Below are 17,050 nucleotides of genomic sequence, written 5' to 3'. Positions count from 1 at the left end.
TTTCCTGAGTTCCAGTAGTTCTTAGGATCGCTAGTTAACTCCATCAAAGGGCAGATTTAAAACGATAGGATTTATACAACTCAGGACCAAGCACCAGCAAGCCTAAGGGTTTTAGGTGGCTTTTTTTTCTTGGCGCATTTGTAAATGACCCGGGGCCAGATTTCAGGAATGTGCTCCACCGAGTTCCTGCCAGTTTCAAACCCTGCAACGCAGCCCTTAACTGTAGGCAGCCGGGAGGAGTAGCTTTATTTTCCCCGTAGACTCTAGGCTCCAGAGTCGCCCTCCCAAGGGAGGGCCTCCTCAGCGAGGACGCCCTAGGGGTCCAGAGACAGATCAAGGTCAGATGAGGGAAGTGCCTTAAACACCGCCTCATGGTCACCTGAGCGGTGGTGGGCAATGACGGGGAAAGGGATCTCCCTTATTTTAGTCACTTCCACAAATACAGTACCGCTTTGAACGGTAACCTAAAGGGGGGGGGATGACCCCTCCCTTGGAAACCTTTTCTTTAGTTTAAGGTATGCATGCCTGGTTTCAAGAGGACCCTATTCAACCTCCAGTTCTCCGTTTTGGAGAGGAAATTTTGGATTTTCGTAGTTTACCAGCCCCCAGCCCCGCTTGGTGGGCCTAAGGCAGCTGCGGGCCCCCTTGAGCCCCAGGGCAGGCCCGGCACCCTGGAGCCATCTGTCAATCAGCCTCTTCGTGAGGAGACTGTATTCCATCTCTGAAATGAGACCCTTAGGGTTTCTCTTCTATTCCGGAACCTCTGTCACTTTGCCCTAAGAATGCTTCTGGGTCTAAATTTCAGGTCAGGTCTGGAAGCTGAGGCTTAAGTGAAAAACCATTCAGGTGCCCTGGCAGCTGCCTGTTGCCCATAGAAGGACTGTTCACATAACTGTTGAGGGCAGCGCAGCATTCCTGGGCCCAGGAGCCCAGCCAATAGCTAACTTGCACAGAATTTGTGACAGTTTCCAGCAGCCAGGAAGTGGGATGTTTGAAGGGAAAAGAACAACAGTCCCTCTGGGTCAGCTCTTCCACCTTGCATAAGTCTAGTGATTAAATCAGTGATGTGTGGTTGAGAATTGTTACAGTTCCTTTTGTTTGTTTGTTTGTTTTTACATTCCTAAACCTGAAGTTTTATTCAAACATTTGGTTATACAGTTTTGAAGACAAATGATGTAGATATTTATTGAAATGGAAAGATGTTCATGCTATAGTGTCTGTGAAAAACATGAGATTACTTGTGGTATGATCCAATTTGCTATTTGTGTTCTTTTAAAAAATATATATTTTTTTAGTTGTAGGTGAACACAATACCTTTATTTTATTTGTTCATTTTTATGTTGTGCCAAAGATTGAACCCAGTGCCTCATAAGTGCTAGGCAAGAACTCTACCACGGAGCCACAACCCCAGCCCATATATGTGTTCTTGTACTAATGAAAAAATTGTAAAGGTAATTTTTTCTCAAGGTAGATAGGTTTGTTATATTCTTGCTTGGCTGCAATTTGTCTTTCTATACTAAATATACATTACCTGTGTATTAAAGAATACATGTTCATTTGTATACAACCAGAGAAATGAAAAGTTGTATTCCAAAAAATAAAAATAAATAAATAAAATAAAGCTGCAATTAAAAAAAAAGAATACAAGTTCAAAATAAAATTAAAAATTCAGGGATGGGGCAGGGTGTAGTGGTGCACACCTGTAATTCCAGCTACTTGGGAAGGGTCAGTTTGAGGCCAGCCTGGGCAAATTAGAAGGATCCTCTCTCAAAGTAAAATATAAAGGGCTGGGGGTGCAGCTGAGTGGTAAAGCCTTTTCCTATAATGTGCCAAGATTTGGGTTCAATCTCCAGTGGGGGTGGGGGGGATGGGATGAGGGAAGAATTTGAGGATTTAAACCATGTTCAGTTTATCACTGAGCCATATCTTTTTTTTTTTTTTTTTTTTTTTTTTTTTAAAGACAGGGTCTTGCTAAGTTGCTTAATTGCTTGGAGCCTCACTGTTGCTGAGGCTGGCCTCCTGTCTCAGTCTTGGAATTGCTGGGATTGCAGGCGTGTGCCACTGTGCCTGGCTAAAGAATCAGTTCTTGAGGAAGAAAAAGCATATTTCTTGATTTCCAGGATCTGACACCTAACAGGCAAATGCTTGAAACCATGTATGTATGGAAGTCAGTAAAGGCACGTGGTTAGAATAGAAAGGCACAGATTTAGACCTATCAGCTGTGTTTGGAATTCTGAATAGCCTACCAACCCAGGCATGCTATTTAATTCCTCTTTTTCCTGTCAGTTCCATGAGTTCAAAATGATAATGTGAGAAATTTATTCATTATAGTGTGACAATACCACCAATATATTCAAGCTGTATAAATTATAGAGAAATTTATAAGCAAACTGTATTTATTAAAGTGATTTAATGGGGCTGGGGTTGTGGCTCAGTGGCAGAGAGCTTGCCTTGCACGCATGAGGCACTGGGTTCGATCCTCAGCACCACATAAAACCAACAAATAAAAATAAAGGTATTATATGTCCATCTACAAGTTGTTTATTAAAAAAAAAAAAAAAAAAAAAAGTGATTTAAATTCCTGTGAGATCATACAACAGTTTCATGTGGTGCAAATTCTATTGTTTGTGAGGAAGATTTTAAACTGCCAAATAAGCAGTAGTTTGTGGGCAATGCCTTTGTTTATAGATTAAACTTTAATCATGAAAATTCTACAAGTTCACATCTTTTTTTTAACTTTTTTTAAATTTTATTTTATTTTTATTTTTTTAGAGAGAGAGAGAGAGAGAGAGAGAATTTTAATATATATTGTTTAGTTTTTTTTTTTTTCCCAGGGGACACAACATCTTTGTTTGTATGTGGTGCTGAGGATGGAACCCGGGCCGCATGCATGCCAGGCGAGCGCGCTACCGCTTGAGCCACATCCCCAGCCCAGTTCACATCTTCTAAAATCATGAAAATGTTCTTTGGGTAACTTGTTTATAGGAATGTATAACTTAACATGTGATTCAACAAAAATGGTACTATTTAATTAAACATTTAAACTGTTTAATTTTGGTGTTTGAATTTCAGTTTAGACAAATAGGAAAAGGAGTGACTAAGATCATTTTGAAAGCTATTACCTTTTTCAGGGCTGGGGTTGTGGTTCAGCGGTAGAGCATTTGCCTAACATTTGCTAGGCCCTGGGTTTGATCCTCAGCAGGACATGAAAATAAATAAATAAATAAGATAAAGGTATTGTGTCCAACTATAACTAAAAAAATAAATATTAAAAAAAGCTATTACCTTTTTACTTTTTGGCATTTCTTAAAATTTATTTTTTGTAGCTGGGTCTGGTGGTACACCCCTTTAATCCCAGTGACTCAGAAGACTGAAGCAGGAGGATCACAAGTTCAAGGCTAGCCTCAGTAACTTAATGAGACCCTAAACAACTTAGTAAGACCCTGTCTCAAAATAAAAAATAATAAGGGCTGGGGGTGTTGCTTATTGGAAGAGTGACCCTGGGTTCAATTCCTACTGGGGGAGAAAATATATATATATATACACACACACACATACATACATACATACACACACAAACACACATATGTGTATATATATTCCTTTTTTTGTTCCCTATTTTACATAAGTGTATTTAAGCACCCCAACATAGAACTTGAAGTGGGCAGGCAGGTTAGGGATGTGACTTTGTGGTAGGACCTGATTTTTTTTAAATATTTTTTTTTAGTTATAGATGGACATAATATCTTTATTTTCATTTGTTGTTATTTTATGTGGTGCTGGAGATCAAACCCAGGGTCTCATGCATGCGAGGCAAGCATTCTACTATGAGCCACAACCCCAGCCCAGGACCTGATTTTGATCCCCAGCACGAAAGAAAAAGAGGAAAGTTTCCAGGATTTATTTTCTCCATAAGAGTCATTTATCCCTTCTCAGGACAGATGTGCCTCATGTATTAACAGCAGACACTGGAAAAAGTAATCAAACTGTTCTACCCTGCTACACCACCACCTGTGAAAGAGGTTGAGCTTCTCTAGTGGCACAGTGTGTGTGGGGGTGTGGGGGATTACATTGTTGTTTTGTGTGCTGGCTGTTGTCTTTCTCATTGTGAAAGGGAGAGCCAGATGAAGTCTTGCTGTGCAGGCAGGTAACTCTGGTCTCATTCATCCCCAGGGAGCACCCAAATCTGAACCAAAGACCCAGAACACAGGTGCTGGCTACATTTGGGTGTAGACCTCCCAGAGCTTGAACCCTGGCTGGCAAGCCACCGGCCCGAGTCTCCAGGAGCACTGAGTCTTCTTAGCATGCTAGAAGTGGGGGCAGCCAAATGGAAGGATTTGTCTTTCTCTCTGCCTCTAGTGGAGTTGGAAGTTGACCTTCCTGTCCCTATCGCCATTTAAAAAAAAAAATTTCTGTAGGAACACTCAGGAATATATAAGCCAGCATTTGGAGTCAGAAACCATTGTGGGGGCTGGGGATGTGGCTCAAGCAGTAGTGCGCTCCTCTGGCATGCGTGCGGCCCAGGTTCAATCCTCAGCACCACATACAAAAATGATGTGTCCGCCGAAAACTAAAAAAATAAATATTAAAAAATTCTCTCTCTCTCTCTTTAAAAAAAAAAAGAAAGAAAAGAAAGAAAGAAACCATTGTGCCTTTTCTCCTATTACAAACCCTGAAATTTTTTTTGATTCTGGGTCTCCTTAAAGTGTGGCTTATAATAATGCTCTTAATCTTTTTCTTTAAGGAATGTCATAGTAATCTCTTAATTCATTGCATTTATATATGTAAATGAGATACTCTAAGACTTTAATCTGCACTTGCTGTAATCCTTATATTCTACCAGTAGGAACCATAACAAGAAATTCAATTGATGGGGCTGGGGTTGTGGCTCAGTGCTTGCCTAGCATGTGTGAGGCCCTAGGTTCAATCCTCAGCACCACATAAATTGATTAAAAAGAAGGTTTTGTGTCTGACTACAACAAAAAAATAAATATATTTTTTAAAGAAATTCAATTGATTTCTCTGTTCATAGCAGTTTACATTCCTCTGTGAAAACCTGACAATACAAAGTCTAGAAATTGACAAAATCATTCACACACATATTGGTCCAGTTGTCAAGGCAGTAAAAGTTGAAGACAGTATGATTTTGAGGAAGTTTCACTTTTTTCTCATTTTTTGAAAATGGAAGTGAGTAAAGGCAGCTTAGGAATTGAGTACTAAGGGCAGGAAAAACCCATGAATATGCCAGGATAGGCTGGTGCAGGGGAGCTCACCTGTCATCCTAGCCCCTTGGGAGGCTGAGGCAGGAGAATCACACGTTTGAGGCTGGTCTTGGCAATACAGGAGGCCCTGTTTCAAGACAGAAAATAAAAGGTGCTGGGGATGTGGTACAGTGGTAGATTGCCTCTGGGTTCAACCCCCCACTGATGGGGGCCAGAGGATATACCATTTATCTGAACAAAAAAACTAACATCAGAAAATTGTTCTGGGAAAAATACTCAAGTACACAGTTAAAAAGGGAAGCAGAAAGCATTCCTCAATGTTCCCCCAAATGAATGTAGTGTAGCTAGTGAGATTTAGGAAGGTGAAGCTATATTTGGTAACTCAATTAAAATAGCTACATTCTCAAGTTACTAACTGGGAACCCAGGGTATTGTGAGTATTTTTAACTTGTCACAACCTGTGCTAATGTTGGCTTTCCCCCCCTCCTCTTTTCTAAGCAACTTCAATCATCTGAGAATTAGCATTCTGCAGCAGGTTTTTTTTTTTTGGTGTGTGTGTGTATTTTAACAGAAAACAAAGAATCATAGATTCCAAGGATCTGACTACTGGGGCTAATGCTCTTGAATTACTCAAGGAATTCTAGATTCGCCCCCTGGAGCCCAGGAGTAGTACAGTACACCTGAAAAATAAAGGAGACACAGCACAAACCCAGGCCTGTCACACTCTATAGAGCCCTGCATTCTATCTGTCACTTTGTTACCCCACAAACACTTATTCACTGTTGAAGTTGGGTCAATTACTGCTGCTATAGCCCTCTCTTCTTCTTCTTCTTTTTTTTTTGTCTTCTAAAAGGCTAAATTTCTAAGGGAAATTGAAGGGGAGACCAACAACAATAACAAAACCCTTCTCTACTAATGGAGTGGCAGGAAGACAGACTAGTAAAGAACAGCACTCGGTACTGGCACCAAGAATCACTGTTGCGGGCTGGGGATGTGGCTCAAGCAGTAGCGCGCTCGCTCGCCTGGCATGCGTGCGGCCCGGGTTCGATCCTCAGCACCACATACAAACAAAGATGTTGTGTCCACCGAAAACTAAAAAATGAATATTAAAAAAATTCTCTCTCTCACTTAAAAAAAAAAAAGAATCACTGCTGCCAGGCGCATTGGGTCAGGGCCTGGAATCTGCTACTCAAGAGTAATCCTAGGCCGGGGCTGGTGGCATACACCTGTAATCCCAGTGGCTCAGGAGGCTGAGGCAGGAGGATTAGAAATTCAAAGCCAGCCTCAGCAAAAAGCAAGGCGCTAAGCAACTCAGTGAGACCCTGTCTCTAAATAAAATACAAAAAAGTGCGGGGGTTGTGGCTCAGTGGTTGAGTGTCCTTGAATTTAATCCCTGGTACCAAAAAAAAAAAAAAAAAAAGGAATACAGATGTAGCTTGGAACTAGAGTGCAAAGTGCTTGCCTACTGTGTGCTAGCATGTACTGGGTACTGCAAACAACAATAATTACTGTTTACTAAGGACCAAATTCAAGAAATACCTATTGCATTAAAGTGTTGAGTAGGAGGGGTTATCACTTGGATCTGGGGTTTTCCTTCCTTGTGGCAACCCAGGGGGTCCTCTATAGAGCCCTGCATTCTATCTTCAGGTTTTTTTAAGGTGCTGGGGATTGAATCCAGGCACCCCAGCATGACAGGTGGAAGCTCTACTACCTTGCCACATCCCAGATGGTTTCTTGACCTGTGTTGTATAAGACATAATGCTTATTATGTGTAATATTTACCATAGGGAATAAATCAGGTGTAACAAAACAAAAAAATAATTCTCATGTTTCATTTGGATTTCACTGTAATAATTATTTTTCTTGGTGTATCTTTTAAGCTACCAAAAGGATAATATCTTCAAAGTCCTTTTTTATTCAGGCAAAACAAGTTGCTCCTGGTGCCTTTGGGCAATACTGGCTAACCTCAGGACATTGGCTTTGGCCATAGAAATCAGATAGCATATTAAGTCTGTGGTCAAATCATCTACATAAGACAACTCTATAAGTTGTTGAGGAGACAGGCTAAGTGCCCAGTCCTCCTTTTCATCTTAGTAATTTATCTGCGTATCATCCTGTAAAGCGCCTCAGTTTATCACCTCTGGGGAGCCCTCCTAAGGGCTGCCATACTGCACAGATAATAAAACAACAACAATAAGAGTAAGCTACCATTTACTGAACCAGGCACTATGCTATAAAATTTATGGCTTAGGAAATTGAGGCTAGACGTATTTCTAAAGCAAGCCCATTCTCTTAATCACCAAAGTTTCCATTAGAATCATTTTAACCACAGAATTAGCAATAGCCATAGGTACAGCACACACGCCCTCTCAAATAATCTGATCTTCCTAGTGCGCTGAGGAGTTCCTTTTCTGATTTGGATTAAAATTTTTATGTCATTCCCTTTTAACAGTTCGTCTTGAATCTACTAAACATGACGTTAGGGGCTCATCTGCATTTTGTATATAAACACTTTTCCTTTCTACGATCTTTAGTGCTACAGAACGCCAGGCCTGCTCCTGGTCATTTCACCAGGGCAGTCCACGAAGTCAACCTTCAATATCCAAAGTTGTCCAGCACCCCGCGGTCGGTCCCGGACGTCGCCCGCTGCTCCGGCAGCCCGGCCAGTGCCGCGAAGGGCAGCGTCCAGCCGGGCCCCGCGCCGATCCTCCGGGCAGGAACACGAGCCGGGAGGGCGAGGAGGCCGCGGCCCCAGGCAGCGCGAAGGGCAAAGCACAAAGCGCGCCTCGCGAGCCCCCGAGCGCCAGGGACGCGTCCGCGGACTTCCGCCGGCTCCACTGTGCTAGCCGGCCCCGCAGGAGTCCCGCCCCGCCGTCCTGAATCGGCGGGCTCCACCCGACGGCCACAGCGGCCCGGCTCGCCCCGCCGCGCCCGGGACCCCCGCCCCCCGGGGCCACCCTGAGTCCTGCGGAGGAAGGGCCGCCCCCCGTCGCCGCCCCTCCCCCACTGGCCCGCGACGCCAGTCCCCGCCCCCGCCCCCGCCCTGCTCCGCCCGCGCATCGGCGGCAGCCGCGCAGCCCCATGGGGCGTGGAGTCCCCCGGCGGCCTCTGCGCGCCGCGGAGTCGCTACACGGACTACGACTCCCACAGTGCCCCGCGCCGCCAGCGACACGCCCCCTCCGCGACGCCCGGACTACACTTCCCGGCAAGCCTCGCGGCACTCCCGCCCTCCCTCCCGAGACACGAGCCGAACTGGGCGTCAGGTCGGGGAGCCGGTCGGGTTCCCGCTCGCCGCCGCCGCCGCCGCCTCCCGCAGCGCCTCTCCCGCCTCTCCGCCGCCCCGGCCGCGGAAGCTTCATCGCCCACTCTGCTTGGTCGTGTAGCCGCCAGTCCGTGAGCACCTAGTCCGGGGCACGACACGCCGAGCCCCCCGTCACCTCCTGCCGGGGCGACTCCTCCTGGGGCGACTCCTCCCGGGTCCCCCCTCGCCCTGCGCGGTCGCCGGAGCCCACGGCCGCGAGTGGCCCCACGGCCGCGGCCGGGCCTCTGCACCCCCGCAGCCGCCGCCCCCCACCCGGAACATGGACTCCGACTCCTGCGCCGCCGCCTTCCACCCGGAGGTGAGTGCGGGCTGCGCCCCGATCGCCCCCCGCCTCCTCTCGTCGATCCTGCGCCCCTCGGGGCAGGCGGACCCCCGGGAAGCCGCCCGAGCTGGCCCCCTCCCCCAGCTTTCCCTCGCCACCCCCGGAGCCCAGCCCCCGCCCCCCGCCTGGGCCCGCGCTGGGTCGTCCCCGGCGGCCCTGCCTCGGACGCCCGCGTTCGCCCCGCACCCCTCCCGGGACGCCGCGCCCACCCCCGCCCCGAGGACGCCCCTCTGGCCTCGCATAGCCTCGGGACCGGCTGTGCCCCCGCCCCTCTCCTCCCGCTCCGGGACGCGGCCGACGCCGCCCGGGCCCCGCTTCCCGCGGCGGCGGCCCCTCCCCCGCCCCCCCCCCCCCCCGGTGGGGCTCGGGCCCCTCAGACCGGCTCGGCGCCGCCCGCCCGCCGCCCCCTCCCGGCCGGCCGCCCCCTCCCGGCCGGCCGCCCCCTCCCGGCCGGCCGCCCCCTCCCGGCCGGCCGCGCCCCGCCCCCTGGCCCCGCGCGCGGCCCGCCGGCCCCCGCACCCTCCGGTGCTCGGGGGCCGAGTCCCGCGGGGTCCCCCGCCCGGCCCGCCGCCAGCCCGCCCGCGCCGCGGGCCCGCCCCGCCCCGGCGCGGCCGCCCTCGGCCCCTGCGCGCACCCCCGCCTCGGTGCGGGTCCGCCGCCCGCGGTGGGGGAGGGGCGGCGCCGGGCGCCCGCCGGTTCGCGGTCCCCCGGCGCTGGCACCCCCGCCCGCGGGCTCCGCGCCCCCGCCCCGCGGCTGGGCCCCGCACCTTCCGGGCAGGCGCCGGCGGGGTCGCGCGGCCTCGGCCCCTGAGGGCGCGGCGCCCGCACTCGCGTCCCGGCTCGGAGCGCTCGAGCGAGGCCCCCGCCAAGTAAAGTTGTCCCTGAGTTTGCGGTCGCGCCGCGGCCTCGGGCGGGAGGCGGGGGCCGGCGGGGGGCGGCGGCCTGCCCGGAGCTGGAGGGCGCTCAACAAGTGGCTTGTGGGGCGCGCTCCCGCCGCCCCTGCCCCGCCGGCCGCAGGCAGGGTGCCGCGCTACCGGGAGGCCGAGGCCAGGGCGCCTCAGCGCTCCCTCCTCTCGAGGAGGGCGTCCCCCGCGTCCCCCGGGGCCCGTGTCCGGGTCCAGCCTTTCGGCGTGCAGCCGGAGCGTACCTGGTTCCCTGTCTGGGTTGCACCCGACCCTGAGGATTGTGGGGGGCTCTTGACTCACAGAAACTTGGTCCTCACCCGCCCTGGCCGGGCAGGGGTCAGCCTGGAGAGCAGGGCCGGATAAGCGTTGGTTTTCCAAGTCCCAGCACTCTAGTTACAGCAGTAGCAGTGGTTTACTTTCAAAATGGAAAACCTGTAGCAAAAAACATAGAGCTCCCCATATGTGCAGGAACCAGAAGATAAGGTCATAAAATGACCCATGAGCACCAAGAGGTCGACTTTCCTGCCACCTTTTATCTCTTAGTCGGATTCTCAGTGTTCTTGGCATAAAATCTTACTATTTTGGCTCTTCTGAAAACTGTTTTATTTCTTAACCTGAACTTACCTCTTCTGTTTTGTAGGCTGTAAATCCAGCAGTGTGTTTGTTAAGTGGTTGACAGTAGAAGCTCAGCTTCCTTGTCTGTCTGCAGTCCCACCTAGAAGCCTTTCTTTCCTTCACACTCCGTTTTCTCCCTAACAGGAGTACTCCCCCAGTTGCAAGAGGCGCAGGACTGTAGAGGACTTCAACAAGTTCTGCACCTTTGTCTTGGCCTATGCTGGATACATCCCTTACCCAAAGGAGGTAAATATGCAGGCATTTGAAGTTTGGCTCCCTGTGCAGTTGCACCCCAGCACTTGGTCCAAGTGCATTTGGAAGGGCTTGCTTCTAGTGATCTCAGGCAGTGGTCTGGTAGGAGTTCATTTCTTGGGAGTTTAGACCAGCCAGTGAAGTGATTTTTTTTTTTTTTTTTTTTTTTTTTTGGGTGGGTGGTACCAGGGATTGAACCCAAGGGTGCTAAACCACTAAGCTACATCCCCAGCCCCCCTCCCTCGCCTCTTTTTTTTAAGTTGTAGATGAACACAATACCTTTATTTTATGTGGTGCTGAGGATTGAACCCAGTGCTTCCCATGTGCTAAGCAAACGTTCTACCACTCAGCCCCATCCCCAGTCCTTTTAAAAATTTTTATTTTGAGACAGGGTCTCACTAAGTTGCTTAGAGTCTTGCTAAGTTGTTGAGGCTGGCCTTGAACTTGTGATCCTCCTGCCTCAGCTTCCTGAGCTTCTGAGATTACAGGTGTATGCCACCATGCAGAAAAGTCGTTCTTAAAGCTGTGGTAGAAAATACAGACTTGTATAGAAATGATTTAAAACTTTCAAAATTTTTTGGAAATAATGTATTTGGGATCTGTCTGCTCTTAAGAATTTCTTGTCAGTACTTTACAGTGACTGGACACTGGTTTTGGCCCTTAAGGGTGAGAGGTCATTGAGGCAGACAGGGAAATACCTTGCCCTAGGACCCAGGGTCCACACTTGTCTCTCAGGCAGCCTCCTGGTGGCTGTGAACAGCACATAACCAAATCTTCAGAGACTCATCCCCCCAGATCCTATGTAAATGGAGAAAAGGACAGGATTGTGGGACAGAGCTGCTGTGGTGCTCAAACTTCAGGGGCCTCATTCATATTATATTAAGCTACAAATAAAAGGATCTGGTATTTTCAGGAGGCAAAATCATAGAATTGGTTTATTCTTTCCACTGGCTATATAGGTGGGTTATGTTGCCACTGTTTGCAGATAATATGCTTGAATGATCTGAAGAACTGTAGAGTTTGCTGCTTCAGGGCGGTAATTATTTACTTTGATTTTGCAATATTCTAGGATGTCTTCAGTTTCTTTAAGACTGTCAGGAAATTCTCAAAACTAATTTAAATTCACTTAATTTAAAAAATACATCTCTTGGGAGGACAAATGGAAAGAGAGACCTTAAAAAAAAAAAAAAAAAGGATATGAGAGTGTGTCTGCAGAAGTCCTTTCCTCAATTTTTAATTTTTCCCCTTGGGGCTGATATACTAGGCAAGGCCTCTACCACTGAGCCACACCCTCAGCTCTTTCCCTGGGCATTTGAACGTCAGCTCACTCTGGGGCAGGGTCTGAGAGTTCAGCAAGGGAAGACAGTTCTTCCACCAGAGGCTCATGTTAAAGTACTAATCTGGTGTATGCTGCTGAGAAGCACCAAGGCTGAGGTTGTGCTTGCTCATTGCTGGAGGGGAGGCCCAACCTGGGTGATGGGTGAGCTAGGGAAGCTCTACTGGGGGCTGGCTCTTGTCACTGGGGACTCAGTAACCAGAATTTGTTTCCTTTGCCTGTCTTTTCAGGAGCTCCCTTTGAGGAGCAGCCCCAGCCCTGCCAACAGCACTGCTGGCACCATTGACAGTGATGGCTGGGACACTGGTTTCACTGACATCGCATCCTCTGTGCCGTTGCCAGTGTCTGACCGCTGCTTCAGCCACCTGCAGCCCACCCTCTTGCAGCGAGCCAAGCCCAGTAACTTCTTGCTGGACAGAAAGAAGACGGACAAGCTGAAGAAGAAGAAGAAGAGAAAGCGCAGGGACAGTGATGTGCCTGTGAAGGAGGGATACAGAGGGGGACTGCTGAAGTTGGAAGCTGCAGATCCATATGTGGAGTCCCCTACAAGTCCTACCCTGCAGGATATCCCTCAGGCTCCCAGCGACCCCTGCTCAGGCTGGGACTCCGACACTCCTTCAAGTGGCTCTTGTGCCACTGTGTCACCCGATCAGGTCAAAGAAATAAAAACTGAGGGCAAACGGACTATTGTCCGGCAAGGAAAGCAGGTGGTGTTCCGAGATGAGGACAGCACCGGCAACGATGAGGACATCATGGTGGATTCAGGTAGTGATCCCAGAAGAGTGGAGACTCGTGGGCTGGTGGACAGAAGAGGGGTTGTTTTCTTCTTCTTCTTTTTTTTTTTTTTTTTTTAAGATATGTTGTGTTAGTAGTAATCTTTTCCAATCAGAGGACCTGGGCCCTTCCTTGCAGTGTGGTTGCAGAGTGCCCACTGTCCTTGGGGGAGAAAGTGCAGGAAGGTGGGCAGAGATGCTTAGCAGTGTTGAAACAGCCCAGGTGCCACAGCAGACCTCAAGATGTAGAAACGGTCACTCCACAACTGAGTGCCCTCCTGATACACTTACTGCACATTCCTGTAGAGAGAATGGCATCGTATGGAAGTTGGGCTTGTTTTGTGGGCTGGGTAGTGGGTTGCAGCCATGTCCAGCTGTTCTGCCTGTCAAACGAGCAGTTCTTCTGGGGGAAAGTGGCTGTCAAAAGGGATCACAGTGCCTCAGGAGACTGAGGCAGGGGGTCACAAGTTCCAGGATAACCTCAGCAATTTTGACCTTGTTTTAAAATAAAAAATGAGAAGGTCTGAGAACATAGCTCAGAGTTCCCCTGGATTCAGTTCCCAGTATCACCAAAAAAGTTTTCCCCTCTTAAAATGTGTTTCTTTCCTTCCAGATGATGATTCCTGGGACCTTGTCACCTGCTTCTGCATGAAGCCATTTGCTGGCCGCCCTATGATAGAGTGTAATGAGTGCCACACCTGGATTCACCTGTCCTGTGCGAAAATCCGGAAGTCCAATGTTCCAGAAGTGTTTGTCTGCCAAAAGTGCCGGGACTCCAAGTTTGACATCCGCCGTTCCAACCGTTCCCGAATGGGTTCCCGGAAGCTGTTCCTAGACTGACTGCGCTGGTGAGGAGACTCCAGGCGAGGGACTGGAAGGAATTGGAGCTCTGTGGCCCTCCCTCAGTTGAGCACAGAACTCCCAGCTCTGGTACAGGCAGATCCTGCCATTCAGGTGCCTAAGCAAAAGGACAGGCTGTTCGGGGTAGAAACTGTACATAGCCAGTGAGCGAATAAAATCTTTGTTGGCCAAAGCTGCTGCCAGAGCTGTATTCTCTGCAGTGGAAGTGGACTAAACACCCAAGTATGGTGGGTTTGGTTCAGCTGAAAGTGAGGGTATGTGGTTGTTGTGAATTTTTGCTATCATTGTTAACAAATTCCCACTGTTGGAACAAGTGCTAGCTGTTATTCCTGCTTCCACTGTTGGGGAGAGGAGATGTTCGGTTTCCCCAGCCTGTAAACGAACAGCCATATGTGTACGTTTCTTCTTGAGTGTCAGTCTCTCACCGTAAGTGTCTGTACAGCAGCCATCCAAGTGTCCCCTTCCCTGTGGCCTGCACTCAACACCTGTTTCCATGGCCCCTGCCAGTCCAGGGAGCTGCTGCTGGCGTCTTCTGATGTCACCAAGAGGAGTTCTGGGGTGTCAGGTGAGCTTGTAATTCTTTGGTTTCCCCTGTTTGTTGAAGGGATTATATGTGGTCACTGCTCTGTGGAAAGGGTTGCTTGGGGGGTGAGATAGCCCACATTCATAACTCGGTTTCCTGTTTTGCACGATGTGAAAAACCTGTCTTTGCACGATTCAGCCAAAAGTGTTGGCCGATTTCTCGTCTGGTGCCCTTCCTTTCTCTCCAGTTGGTGTACAAGGCACCTCAGGTGGCCCAGGCAAGCTGTTTTCAAGCATGGGGAGTGCTTAGGTTTTCTAATCTCTTCCTCTTACTTATTCCAGTAGCAACCTAAAGATTAGGCAATTGCTAGGACATGAATGGTGTTCCTTTAAATGATGGGGTACCGAAAAACAGGAGGTCTCTCTTGTGGGGGATTTAAGTATGCCCTTTGAGACAGGCTGGCCTGCTGGTTCCACCAGGGCAAGGTTAGAAGGACTTGAGTCCTTTTGGTCTGCATTGGTGAGTGAGTGAGTGGTACAGCAACACTGGTCTTTAGAAATATACTATTGAGGGCTGGGGCTATGGCTCAGTTGGTGGAGTGCTTGCCTTGCATGCACAAGGCCCTGGGTTCAATCCCCAGCACCACAAAAAAAAAAAAAAAAAAAAAAAAAAGAAAGAAATATACTGTTGAACTGTGATGTGTTCCTCAGATCCCAGCGGGGGTCCTGGACTGGAGAGGCCCCTTTGTAGCCCATATCTGGAGAAACTAAGCCCTGAAGCCCCTGCAGATTGTGCTCAAGGGCAGTATACCTGGTACACTGGTGGTTCTGGGGCTCAAGGAGAGAAGAGGCCTCAGTTTTCTCTGAAATCGACCTTACTCTTCAGTTCAAGTATATGTTCTCAAGAATGTTTTGTAAAGTGGTGGCTGCGTTCTCATTGCATTGTTTCTTGTAAGGCATGAAAAGGGAAGAACACCCAAGTTATATTTATTTGCATATTATTTGAAGCAAGATGGGCCCACAGTCTCCCTGATGGGAGTTTTCCTTCTCTGTGGCACATTTATGCCCAGGCCACCACCAGCCATTCCCCATGTTCACTCACTGAAGCACCAAGGGGTTGAAATGTTATTTGGCTAACCAGAGCCTTTTTTTTTTTTTTTTTTTTTTTTGTGCTGATATCCTTCACACTTGTCCAGTCAACTGTCTTAGTTTTTAAAAGTCCTGTTGCTTATATTAAAGTATGAAAGTAGAGAGAAATAGCTTCTCAAACTCAGTTTACTGTGGAGATCCCAAGGGAGAGTTCTGCTGCAGAGAAATAGCTGGTTGAGAAACCTTGTCCGCAGGCTATTGTCTGACTCTGACTGGGGCAAACATCCAGGACAAGTTGGGGAGGAATTTGCCAAAGATCTGCCCCATGATGATGCCTGTCCCCTATCTTCACCATGAGAATAACCAAAGTTCTAAGGTGTGTTTTTTTTTTTTTTTTTTTTTTTTTAATATTTATTTCTTTTAGTTATTGGCGGACACAACATCTTTGTATGTGGTTATGTGGTGCTGAGGATCGAACCCGGGCCGCACGCATGCCAGGCGAGCGCGCTACCGCTTGAGCCACATCCCCAGCCCCAACTCACAAGATTTTTTAAAGTGCATTTAAGAATATGTGTGGTTTTAGACTGGAACTGCCAACCCTGGTGATGGTTAATGTGTGCTAGAAAGTTTGATGCTTCTGGAACGTGTTTGATACTCATCTCAATTTATTTCCTTGATTTTGTTTGTGTTTTAACAAATCTCTCTCTGTGGGTGGTGTCTGCAATGGTAGGCACAAACCTTGGTTTTTGGGATAGATTGAGCTGGGCAGCTGCAATCAGCTTCTTTATGCAAATTAGGCATGACCAATCTAGGGGCTCCTGGTTGATCACTAATGAAGTGAGGGGAGGGAAAGGTGTCACCCCCAAAGTAGGCCCCTCATGGGCTTTGGCCAGGCCAGACACTAAACATCGTTTACATGGTTCTGTGTAATTATAAAGTTTATGTGTATAAAGCGAGCTGTTTCTGTGAAACTGTATATTTTGTAAATAAAGATATTGCTACTTTGTGGGTCTGGTCTAGCTTCAGGTGTTTGTTCTGTGCTGAAGGATGCAGTGTTTCTAACTGCCTCCTCATGCCAGAATTACAGGGGGATTCTGGCCCATTAAAGCTGGAGTTGGCATTTTATTTTATTTTATTTTTTATTTTATTTTTTTTATTTATTTATAGTTGTACTTGGACACAATACATTTATTTATTTATTTATTTAATGTGGTGCTGAGGATCGAACCCAGGGCCTTGCACATGCGAGGCGATTGCTCTACCGCTGAGCCACAACCCCAGCTCCGTGGAGGTGGCATTTTAGCAGTTTGAAAAAATGCCCACAGCCCTTAATACTCTCCCGCCCCACCCCCCCCCCACCCCCAACACACACTGGGTATTGAACCTGGCGGTCCTGTGTCACTGAGCCACATCCCCATCCCTTATTAGTTTGAGAACTTGCTAGGTTACTAAATAGCCCACATTGGCGTGGAACTTGTGATCCTCCGGCCTCAGCGGGCGCCACTTTCATCTCCATAGCTGTACTAGTGAATCCTTCAGAGGGGAAGGCATCCCAGCACCCTCGAAAGCTTTCTCGCTGTTTCTTGGTCAGACTGGCTTGCTGGACGCCAGGGAGGCTACGCAAGCCCGGATAGAACCTCCCCTGGGTGCTCACTTTGTCCCTTTATCCTGGGGAATCCCCAGTACCAAGTCTGCACTATCAGGCCAGCCACTGGCCGGCTGGCCCCTCCAGTGACGTCAGGACCCCAACCCTACCACCTCCTGAACGGAGACCCGCACAGCCGGGCGCACTGGGCTCGTCTGGTCCTAGCGTCCAGGCTGTCGGCGGGCG

General features: G+C 48.8%; 1 protein-coding gene and 1 long non-coding RNA gene across 3 annotated transcripts; one reads left to right on the top strand and one right to left on the bottom strand.

Annotated features, from left to right (window-relative positions):
• Positions 1 to 3,886: 3,886 nt before the first annotated feature.
• LOC124079168 (uncharacterized) lies at positions 3,887 to 8,154 on the bottom strand. The gene is made up of 3 exons (XR_006847156.2): positions 6,762 to 8,154; positions 5,274 to 5,349; positions 3,887 to 4,570 (listed from the first exon to the last, which is right to left on the bottom strand). It is a non-coding gene; the product is annotated as an uncharacterized LOC124079168 (long non-coding RNA).
• A 309-nt stretch (positions 8,155 to 8,463) lies between these two features.
• Phf13 (PHD finger protein 13) lies at positions 8,464 to 16,225 on the top strand. 2 transcript variants are annotated; one of them, XR_006847218.2, is made up of 5 exons: positions 8,464 to 8,842; positions 10,531 to 10,632; positions 12,205 to 12,739; positions 13,361 to 14,173; positions 15,644 to 16,225. XR_006847218.2 is itself a non-coding variant. In XM_046424680.2 (4 exons), the coding sequence occupies exons 1-4, from the start codon at positions 8,804 to 8,806 to the stop codon at positions 13,585 to 13,587; spliced, it is 903 nt and encodes a 300-aa protein (XP_046280636.1). In that variant the 5' UTR covers positions 8,464 to 8,803; the 3' UTR covers positions 13,588 to 14,811. The 2 variants fall into 2 exon arrangements, 1 of the variants encoding a protein (XP_046280636.1); XM_046424680.2 differs by lacking the exon at positions 15,644 to 16,225 and having other exon boundaries at positions 13,361 to 14,811.
• The last annotated feature ends 825 nt before the right edge of the window (positions 16,226 to 17,050 follow it).

Source organism: Marmota monax, unplaced genomic scaffold (genome assembly GCF_021218885.2).
Source record: "Marmota monax isolate L192 unplaced genomic scaffold, Marmota_monax_Labrador192_F-V1.1 WCK01_AAM20220418_F8-fsc00080, whole genome shotgun sequence".
NCBI lineage: Eukaryota > Metazoa > Chordata > Mammalia > Rodentia > Sciuridae > Marmota > Marmota monax.
Note: the sequence above shows the minus strand (reverse complement) of the source record. Positions and strands in the feature narration are given on the sequence as shown.